The following is an 11580-nucleotide window of genomic DNA, read 5'->3' as shown; positions in this document are numbered from 1 at the left end:
AGCATGCTGCAAGAAGGTCTAGAGTCCTATCTAATAAGGTCAACCTTAGTTTATATATCTTGAAGATATTTTTTGAAAGAGATGTTTGATGTTTGAGTTTGTCTTTGAACATTGTTTGGGTTTGTCTTTGAGTTTTGCAATATATTTTAGGATAAATTAAACCTACCAACAAAAAGAAACATTAGAAAAGTTATTAATTAAAAAATGGAAATTGTTTATCCCAAAAAAAAACACTTTATGAGAATGTGAAAATGGTCATTAGAATCTTGAAATGTATTTTCAAATGGATCTTGATCACATCAAAACACGTCTTAATTGAGTCACACCCCATAATTTTTCAAAAATTTAGTTTGGAGATGTATCTCTAAATTCACCTATAAAGATTTTTTCTAAATTATTAACTTAGTGACAATTCTGAAGATGCATTTCCTGATTTGTAAAGCGAAAATTTGAAATACGTCTCCTTTGCATGTCAGTGACAATTCCGAATATGCATTTCCGGAATTATCAAGAAACAAATTTAATAAAATTATTTCATTCTCAATCAAGTTTGACACTCCAAAATTTTATTCTTGTGTTTCATCACATCAAAAGTAGAAAAAGAAGCTGAAATTTAAGGTAAAGTTTATGTATTTCACTCCCCATTGCTCACATTGATTTAGTTTTTGAGCTGAAAAAGTTATGTTTAGTCCGGAAATGCATTTCTGAATTTTATGCAAGCTCATACGAAAATGCATTTCTGGAATTGTTCAGAGTTCAATTCAACCTATTTTTCTGATTATTTTTTGTTATTGTTTGCCTTAGATATGATGCACCTTGATGCTATCCTCAAACCTATTGTGTCTACGATGCCAAGCGTGTTGATGTCATGGAGGTAAATTGATAACCAATTTACAAATGGACAAGAGTTTGTGGTTCGTGATCATATGCTCTAATGGATTCACACTGAGGCATCCGAATTGGGTTTTGGTGTTGTAATCGGAAGGTTCGATAATGATTCAGATAAAAGACTTCCATTTGTGACGCTGAGATGTGAAAGAAGTGGTAAATACATAACTTCTCTCCATAAGAGAAGTTAGTCAAACATTGTATTTCATGTCGTCTTATGCTTGAAGAGAAGGAAAGTATTTCAAACATGAAATTGAATATGGTACAATCCAAAAACATACTTGCAACTTTTAAGCGTAAAAGACTCGGAAATATCTCAAATATTAAACAAGTATACAATATTTGTGTCCTTAACAACAAGGCGTTAAGGGATGATAAAACTGAAATACAATAACTGTTGAAACTTCTGAATGATAACAATTATGTATCTAGGTGCCGAACGTGCAAGGATGGAGTAACCGTTCAAGATATATTTTAGACTCATCCCGATTCCATAAAGTTGTTTAACATGTTGCTCACTGTACTCATTGTTCACTCTACATATAAGACCAACAAGTACATGCTTCCACTATTAAAAATTGTTGGTGTTACCTCTATCGAGAAGACTTATTTTGTTGGATTTTCATTTTTGGAGAGCGAAAAAAAAGGAAAATGTTACTTGGGCTTTAGAAGTGTGCTGGACAATATTGAAGGACAAAGAAAACACGCTGAAGGTCATTGTCATCGATCGCGATACCGCATTGATGAATTCGGTTGCAAAGGTATTTCATATTTCATATGCATTACTTTGTATGTATCACATCACAAAGAATATGAGAATTCGAGTTAAACATGTGGTAGAGACAAATAGATAAAGGGTAAAGACTGAAAGATTAATGGATGCATGTAATGTGATAATAAATTCTTCTGCGAAAGAATTATATGTCGAGTTTGTTATATTTTTCAAGAAGATGCGTGAAAAATATCCCGATTTGGTGAAATATGTTGAATGTACAATTCTAGACTAAGTGAAAGAGAAGATTGTTTGTGCTTGGACCAATCAGGTTAGACACCTTAGAAATACAACAACTACCAAGTTTAGTCTGCCAATGTTACACTGAAGAATTGATTGGAAAATATAAGAGTGATTTGGGTAGAGATTGGGACTCTGTGAATCAAATGATTTTGAATCAGCATAATGAGATACACATATCATTTGGATGCAACATCATAGTGTTGGAACGCAGATTTAAAGACAATAATCTATATTCACAGTTGGTTGAAAATATATCTCGGGCAAGATTGAATTTTATTTTTCACGAAGCAAACGATCTGAGAATGTAGGTTCTGATAGCTCAAAGTATGGTTGCACACTTAGGAAAATGTATGGTATCTCATGTGCTTGTCTAATTTTAAAGAATGTGAAACATTATAATCCAATATGAATGGACGGGGTTTGTACTCACTTGAAAAGGCTCATGTTTGAGGATAATCGTGTGATGAAGGGTGGTAAGTCGAATATCTCTATCTTGACCGAATGGGAAGCGATACAAGAGAGATTTTTGAAAGCCGGTGACAACATGAAACTCTACATCAAAGAAAAAATGAGGAAGATTGATTATTTAGAAACCACAAATTTGAAACCATTGTCTCACCCGGTAAAAAGAAAATGTGTTTCTAATAAGGTCAAACCAACACGGAGTGACAATTCAACGATGTGGTCTCCTTCGTATTTTTAATATGTTGACAAACTTTTTCCAGATTCTTCAACTTCAAAATATCAAAAAAGTGTTTTTAAAGGAGATCACAATAGCAAACCACCACTTTTACCAAAAATCCAATTCATCGACGAGATGTCGGTTTTTATTCACAAATACATTGAATGGGTCGTCAATGTTAGGGGTGACGCTAACTACAGTTTTTAAGATGTTTCTGTTTTTCTTGGTAAATGAAAAGAGGATCATATATTTGTCCGCCAACAACTTATCAAAGAGTTGAAGGACCATAAAGAATCATATATGCAGTTATGTGGAAAAAAAGAAAATTTTTTATTTCAATTTATGAATCTCTTATTCCTTGCATTAGCGAATCGACACCGGAAGAAAAATGGATGTGATTCCCTGAAATGAGTCATCTTATAACAGGTGTGTATAATAAGGTGTTTATTAATCTGACAAGATAGGTTTCTCAGAAATATATTTTCTACTGCACATTGTCCACCTCAAAATCCAAATGATCGTATTATATGTATTTGATGACTTTCAAAAATGTGGCATTTTGTTCAAGTTTATTTGAAATTAGGATGCCTTATACCACTGACATCACCGGAGTGGACAACTCATTCAACAAGAAAAATTGAGACTTGGCTGGATCATTTTTTAGAAAGGATGCAAGAGTTCACCAAATTGAACGAGATTTAAAGAGAACCAAATAAACAAAAGTCAACGGTGGAACCTCCCATCGATATAGATTTAGCCAGTAACACATGTTTTGAGTCATGAGTCATATGTTTTGGTCCACTGGACACTAAGCCGTCTGTAGTAGAGATTTATATCAACTCATAATAATCTTGTTTCGGTGAAAATAAAAAATAACTTTACAAAAATCAAAGAAATATGATTTTAATTTAAAATGTGAAGCAGTGAGATAGATAGATTCCGGGATAATAATTCTTAAAAAACATGGACCGCCACCAAGGTTTTTTTTTTTTTGTAATAATGGGTACCAAAAGTTTGAAATTGCGTTACTAACTTGGGACACTAGTAAATTGGATTTGTTTAAATATGGATGACAAGTTATGTAGGTGGAGATCATCCTGAAAATTTTGCAATGTGTTCCAGGAACACACTGAATCATAGGAAACGCGTTTGTGCATTTATTCATAAACACAATGTCTTTTCTTTGTCCTTTGAAAAATACATTTTTAAGCTATTTTGTGTAATACAAGGGAAGAAATGATGAAATTCTAGTGGGAGTAATTTAAAGACAAACAAAGAGATTTTTAAAATTGTAGGCAAAAAATTAGAAAACTCTTGAAAGTATATAATAGGATTGAGAAATATTTTTAAAATTTTTGGATTTAAGTGATTTTTATATTGAGAGTTGGAGAAATTGGAAAATATTTTGATAGAAAATAGGAGATGGTTTTAAAATTTTAAAGTTTTTTATTTTATTTTATATAACAACTCTAAGTATAACGAATTGATTAGTTGTCTTCTTCCTAGAGTTAAGCGATTTGATCAAATTAGATAAATTAATTAATTGAACGTTAGACACTACTTTTTTTCTTCTTGCTCGTGTGGATTTGCAAACAATCTTATGTGTGTATACTAATTTAGCTTGAGTTCAGTTAATTTGTTTGTCATTGTTCTTTGTCACGCACATCAAAAGATGATGGTGTGGTTGAACCTTTCAATTTCATAATAAGTGGCGTCCATCATAGAAAAAAGATTTATGTTTTCAAGTGAGCATCATGGATTTTAAATGAGATATCGAGAAATTTTTCAAATACAACTATTTGTAGAAAGCGCTTATGCAAACAATATCAACTCAACTAAGTTATAAGCATTGAAGGATGAAATATTTATGCATGTGTGCCTAATATGAGCATAGAAAGTCGAGATGGTGGATTAGACGATAAGTGTCATTATTTTGTTCTCAAAGATAAAGTTTAAAGAAAAGTTGTTAGAGAGAAGATTATGGTTTCAAAATCGGAAAAACTTGAATCTTCGTACCAAGTCTTTCTCTCACACATTATGTTTGAAACAACAACTCTACTCATTCTGAAAAATAGGAATCAAATTCATAGTGGAGCAATAGATTGAATTTTACAAGAACATTGATGTCTTGGACAATATTAAGATGAAAACTGATGGTGAAGGCAAGAATTTACTCTTGTTAACGTCATTATCCATGTCATTTGAATACTTCAAGAGCGTCTTCATTTATAATAAAGATAACATCATTACCCATATCATTTGAACACTTCAAGAATGTCTTCATTTATAGTAAAGATAGTACTATTAATTTGTATTAAGAATGTGTGGTTGACCCTAATTCAATCCTACAAATCCTTACTCTCACTTATAAACACATATAAACACATATTCAAATTATACGACTCTTTTTAACACCCTCTCAAACCATATATGTATTTATACCACATCTCATCAATCATCACTTTTAACAAATTGTTTTTTTTATACATTAGAAAGGTCAAGTATTCCTTTGAATTCAAACACCCACAATCAATGCTATGGGTCCCCATGTGAAGAGTCCATGCTGAAAAACTAATTAATCTGCCAACGGTATTAGTATCAACCTCATAAGGAAGCCTGTTTTGACACATGAACAATGGTGCCACCCAACCAAACTTCTTTTATTATCCTTTCAAACAGAATATCTTTGTTGAAGAGATCTTTCGGACTATATATTGGGTTTCCAAGTTGACTAGTTCATACCATTTCAACAAGACACGGCATCATTCCATCCTTGACAAACACAGCTGTACAATATTCATTATAAATCATTCATATATAGGACTCTTTTGAAGTTGACAACGTTTGAGAGCAATTGATTATGATGTCTTGTCCCTTATTTATTTTGCCTAGTTGTTTACAATGATTTCATTAACAAATTGAAATTTTTCTATGGGCCCGCCCCTATTGATTATCCCTCTAATCTGGTATTTGAATTCAAAACACAGTTTACTCAGAGACGAGTAACATAGCATCAGCAATATAAAATTAAACAAGTAAAACCAAATTGCAGAGTACAATATACTTACTACTCATCATATAGATCATACAAGACATCCTCCAAATTAATTGTACAAAATTGTACTAGAGACCAAGAGATCAAAATCAACAAAACATACATATAAAAAAAACAACTCCTAATTCCTATCCTAGAACCTGCTTTGAGGAAACCGGGACTAGGGACAGAACGAACCCACAATTCATCAAAATGGCAAGAGATTAGAAGCATAATCTAAACTGAAGGTTACACAACTTTAAAAGTAAGTGTGAACAAATTCTCTTCAATACTACTCTTGAGCAATTGCAGTAGCAGCAACTTGTTGAGTTCTCCGGTTATGGACATCCCAGTTATAAACACGAGCAATCGTAACCTGATAACATATAGATAAACAGTCAATAACTAAAGCTAGTTATGGTTTCACAGACTCATGAAGGGATTGGGTGATGGTAGTAAAGGGACCCAGCTTTTGACAAACATCATTGTGCCATGGAAGTTGAATATCGTCGACATATATTTACATTTTATGGGAACGTGCAAAAAGCAAAAAGACATGGACCCTTTTATAGTTTGCAATCAGACCTGAGTTATTGTCGTTTGGTCCCTTAAAAACAGTAGATCGGCAACAAGAACTTCTAAACTGGCTCTAGCATTATCCAGATTTTTCTGTAGGAGAGCAGTAGCCTGCAACAGATATTCATATTGTATGCATGTAAGGTTAAAATTTAGGAAAACAGCTATAATATCCTGAACTAACGTAGAAATACCTCTTCTAATGAATATTCCAACATAACATTTGCTCCCAGCCATAAACACACAGAATCAGTTTCTTCTATAGAAGCTCGTGAATATATTCCTTCTGACACCTCAAAATCAGCAATAAGTTCCTGTATCCAAAGTCAAACATAAATCTCTAGTTTATAACATAACTAACTGTTTTTCCCTTGTAGTAAATAAATTTAAATAGTGGTACTGGTATCATATGGTTTTATAAACAAAAATAAAAAGAAGACACCATATGTGGAAAAAAATGGGTGGGACTTGAACATAAGATTAAGCATACCCTTCTATATTCTGCATTACAGTTGTAACATCATTTGGAATTACCAAAACATGATGCAAATTTGAGATAGACCATAACATTCAGAGTTCAAACACTTGAAATGCACTTAATCCTCTATTTGAAGGAAAAATAAGTATGTAAAGGTACAAATTAGGCCGGGATATGCAATAATAATCAACTAAATATGTTTCATGTCATTTCAATTTAAAGGAAAACTATTCTGGATAAAAATAAAACTTGGACAGGATCCTAGTCAATAAAAAACCAGTGAAAAAAGTTCAGTGTTCTAAGGATGAGAATAAGTTATAAAATAGACTAGGACTGAATGTAATTTTTAATCCATAAATTTTATGATAAAATCATGTTATTTAGGATCCTAGGCAAAAAAGAGCCAATGAAAAAAGTTCAGTGTTTTAGATATTTTGTTGGGTTATAACATCAAAAATTATATTTGAACTTTGTCTAAGCCCTCCAAAACCCTCCTCCAATACAAATTTTGAGTTCCCCAAATTAGGGGATTTTTGGTATTATGAATAAAAACAAACCCTCCAAAACCCTCCCAACCAAAATGTTTCTATTCTTTTCACTCAATCCTTCCTATTTTTCAAAGTCCTCCCCTCCCTTCCCCTACAAACTCCTAAACAAAGCCTTAGGTGTGCCTTGAGAAATGGAGGCTTCTGATGATTATTGAATTTTCCGACATATGTTATACAAATGTCGAACACTGACGTGTCTGACATTGCAACACACCTAATCCTGGCTAGTGGTGTCTATGCTTCATAGGTTGCTAGAGTTGAAATAGTAGTTTACAACTAAAATATGTTTTAGGTTTACAAGGGAAATCAATAGAAGCACTCTTGGGATTCTTGTCCCAAATCACTTTGGTATTCAGAGCTTGAACTCAAATCTCTCTTGGCCTCTTTTGTGTCAATTCACTGTGACTGCAATCTTGTTGTAGCGCTCTATTCATTGCCTTAACATTTGTGTCTGTGACAAACTTCAACCCAAAGGAGGATAGTGATATAGTAATCATGTTCAAATACTATGGAGGATAGGGATATAGCATAATCTTGTTCAAACTCTATGGAGGAGTACAATATGCTTACTTCTCCTGAAGTAAAATCTTCCGGAGGGGGGAAATGTTGCAAGTAACAGATTAAGATTGGTTATATAACTTTCAATCTTTAAATTCCGTGGTGATTAAATTATTCAGGATATTGATTAATAATATCTTTCCTTAATTTTACAGATTTATCTTTGATAAGATACCTACCTAGTTCAACAAAATTTATACATTACCAAGATTACGCTGTTTAATTGGGGTGGGACTTATCTACATTATTAGTATATTAAGGATTTTATTATCTTTAGGCTAAAATATCCAATGCAATACAAGATATAACATCAAGGTGTTGTTTCATCTATATAGCCAACAGCACCTAGCAAAAAAGGATTTGGTAGCTGTAGTATAAGGTTTCCAGTCACACTAACTCTGACACTTAATTCTTGTACACTAATATGCAGAGAGCCGAAGGGTTCTAAATACATGTGAAAACCTAGCAAGTAATGAACAAAGGCCTTCCGTTCTGAATGAGTTCCCATGTCAATATGTAAGCCCTGTAGTGCATTCAGCATAAACAAAAAAAACTCTTGTCTAGGACTTCGTGATGCAGTGCACTCAGCACAAACAAGAATTATCTTAACTGTGTGTGTTGTCTATCTCTATATGTAGGTAAAATTAATCATTTATCAATGTTACAAGATATGAGAACACAAAAACAAAACAAAAAAACGAGTAGCTGAGATGGCGCATCAAGTATTAAGGGTTGGCAATAGACAAATTCCAGCAGACAAATAACATTTTCATACGTTATAACCGTATAAACTTGACATATGATAAGAGCTATACCCAGAAAGAAAATCAAATGCAGTTAACAGATGTCACAAAACTAGAAAAACAAAACAAGCAGCAGCATTGAAGTCCAACAATAAAACATGGAGACCATCAACCACCAACTTCTTCATGGAAGACAAAACACAGGAAAATGCAGTCACATATATGGTAGCTGTCATGATCCAACAAGGAAAACTGATATATCTTGATAAAAGACATGATGAACTATGAAATTAGTGCTTGATGTATATTGTTGATAAACCAGAAGGTCGTAAGGGTATATTAACAGTATTAAAATTATGGCATACTAGTACGTGCAACAAAATAAGATGCACCGAATTTCAGATTTAAGCAGTCTGATAACAACTAATCTGAAAAGTTTTGCTTATCTACACATTATCTTAAGGTAGTATGTCCAGAAATCTTGTATCTAAAAATTATTTACTACTATAATACGTTAAAGAATATCAGGTCACAAACGAACCTCACCAGTGCCCTTCTTAGCCTGCAATGTAGCAACAACATCTAAGCACTTTTCAATATCCGGTATCTTTGCCTGAAAAGCAACCACAAAGTGTCACAATAATGTACACTGAAAGAAAGCACACACGCAGTTTCAAGTTGAAAACTATTGACCAAAATAGGAAAACATGCGACATTGTTTTCTTGCTGTATTTGAAATTATAAAACTAACAGATGGTAATGAATCGATTTCAAAGATGGTCGATAAGATTTCAGTTAACATTCAGAACCACCATTTTCCAATCAAAGTATTATAATAGCCTAGGCAGTTAAACATGGCCAACATACAGAAAATGCAACAACTTGTATCTTTTCATTGTAACTACAATGCAGCTCAGTTTACCTTTAAATCAAACTGTCTAGTCTGGTTCGAGCCAATATATGTTTTCAAAACAAAAAAAAAAAACTATATTGTTGAAACCCATAACACAAGCGGTGTTGTCAATGGCGGAGGGCAGTCCATGGCACCGTTATAGTGGATTATGGCATTAAAATCCGTAATATCAGCTGATATTTACCATAGCGGCGAGCCCAAAACCGCCATGCATATCCGCCATAGCACCATCATGGCCGCTGATCGATAACACTGAGCACAAGTAACACAACAATAATATTTATTGCATGTCACACTTATACAACAAAGAGTTTATTGGCAAAAAAAATGTGAAATTTGCAATTTCCCTTTCGGTTGAAAACTTCAACGAAACAATACTAACTCATAGGTCTACAAGGTAATGAAACCTTAAAGATCCCATTAAGTTTCCTTAGTATAGGATCAGACTTTTCTATGATGGATGATTAAGTATAATATACAGATATAGAAGGCATTGAAACCTGAAGTTCCCTTTGCTGCGCAAGAAGCTTCATTTCAACAACCTTGTACTGCTGAAGTCTGCAAGAAACATTTCATTTGGTCTTCATTCACACAAAAATTTACAAATAAAAATGAAATCCCCTTCAAAGCATAAAATAATCCAACTAAGAAATTCATATCAAGCTACACCACTCACAAACCTAACATAGCCTTCATAACAAAGTTACCATAAATTAATCAAATTACAAGTATACAACAACATGAATCTGTATTCAAAGTAAACTATACAAATGAAGGAAAAATAATAATTGTCAAGAGGATCTAGTAGTGAAAACGAAGAAGATCAGTAAGATATGAAATTTTGGGAATGTGTGAAGTGAGAAAGTGAAAGGGGAAAAAGACCTTTCTTGAAGGAAAGCTAAGGCGGAATTAACATCGAGACCTAATTGAGTGAGATAGGTTTGAACATCTTCTACGAACTGAGCACCTGGTATTCCTCTTCGCTCTGTGAGGTTCGATGATGAAGACGAAGAAGCCATTGTTGACGCTCCGCAATCGAATCGAACGGAATAACAAGACGCTGTATTTGTTGTCGTTTTGCTTTGGGCCAAAGTTCAGAGCAAGTTCAACTTAGCCTTCTAGACAATCACGGGCTTGTTTTTTATCATTAGGCCTTGGGTATTATATGTGGGAAATACTTAACGCGCGAGATTTTATCCTAACACTCCCAATTTCATCTGGCACCCCCAATTATAATTATTAATTTTGAAACAATTTTATGCAATAGTCTTATTTGCTTTCAATTTTAGTGGCCAACAAATTTTTTATAAGTCTGATTTCATCAATTATTTAAATTAAAATTGAACTAGGGTTAGTTAATAAAGGGTGATTCAACTTCATTGATGAGTAACAATTCTTCTATAGTTTATAGTACATGACTATTCTTCTAGAGAAGATTATCCTTTTTGTTATTTTAAAAATTTATAATAAAATAAAGGTCATACATTTATTTTAATAAAATAGAAAATTTAGCTTACTATTATTTTATCAACTTTTTTCAATCTTATATGTATTTTAATTTATTTTTTATATTTCTTATATTTTTTATGAGATAAAATATAAAGTACATAACAAAAAATAATGATTTTAAGAAAAAGTGTAAAATAGGAAAGATATCACATGTGTTTTCGATGACATTTTCTTTCTATTTTTTCAACTCCCAATCAAATGAGTTTTTCTCATGCTTTCCCACTCATCTTCTCTCTTTTAAACTTAAAATAGTTTTTAAGAGTATAGAAAAGAAAAAGATGTGAGGGTTTTGAAAAAAATATACACTATGGATGAAGAAGAAAAATTTAAGAGTTGTAAAGGAGGGAGGGGACTTCGAAGAATTTAAAAAATATAAAACTTCTCTAATTTAAAGAAATTTAAAAACTATATTAAATGAATTTTATATGGTTTGAATAAATTTGTAAATCTAGTTTATGTTATTATAATATTCACAATATTAATAATATATATTAATTATAAATATTTAATTATTATTTTATATAAATCAATTTGTAATTGAACCATACATGTGTCTCTTGAAAGAAGTAGATGTCATATGGACTAATTGTTTAACATGAAAAATGTTTCTATCAACGTCAACATTACCATTTTGGA

The 11580-nt window shown here is 32.4% G+C and overlaps 1 protein-coding gene across 1 annotated transcript; it reads right to left on the bottom strand.

The window, feature by feature from the left end:
* Positions 1-5631: 5631 nt before the first annotated feature.
* LOC127074267 (prefoldin subunit 3) lies at positions 5632-10560 on the bottom strand. The gene is made up of 6 exons (XM_051015575.1): positions 10318-10560; positions 9936-9993; positions 9064-9135; positions 6390-6509; positions 6205-6306; positions 5632-5995 (listed from the first exon to the last, which is right to left on the bottom strand). Exons 1-6 carry the CDS (start codon positions 10452-10454, stop codon positions 5912-5914), a joined length of 573 nt encoding a protein of 190 aa, XP_050871532.1. The 5' UTR covers positions 10455-10560; the 3' UTR covers positions 5632-5911.
* Positions 10561-11580: the final 1020 nt, after the last annotated feature.

The sequence above is a fragment of the Lathyrus oleraceus genome, chromosome 1 (assembly GCF_024323335.1).
Source record: "Lathyrus oleraceus cultivar Zhongwan6 chromosome 1, CAAS_Psat_ZW6_1.0, whole genome shotgun sequence".
NCBI classification, from domain to species: domain Eukaryota; kingdom Viridiplantae; phylum Streptophyta; class Magnoliopsida; order Fabales; family Fabaceae; genus Lathyrus; species Lathyrus oleraceus.
The sequence above is the reverse complement of the archived record's forward strand: the minus strand, read 5'-3'. Positions and strand labels throughout refer to the sequence as shown.

Excerpts from the sequence above, each read along its gene's own strand:
- LOC127074267 (XM_051015575.1), bottom strand. The coding sequence starts at position 10,454 with ATGGCTTCTTCGTCTTCATCATCGAACCTCACAGAGCGAAGAGGAATA. Across the intron at positions 9,994-10,317 it reads TTAGCTTTCCTTCAAGAAAG|ACTTCAGCAGTACAAGGTTG; the intron begins GTCTTTTTCCCC and ends TGTTTCTTGCAG. Across the intron at positions 9,136-9,935 it reads CGCAGCAAAGGGAACTTCAG|GCAAAGATACCGGATATTGA; the intron begins GTTTCAATGCCT and ends GTTGCTTTTCAG.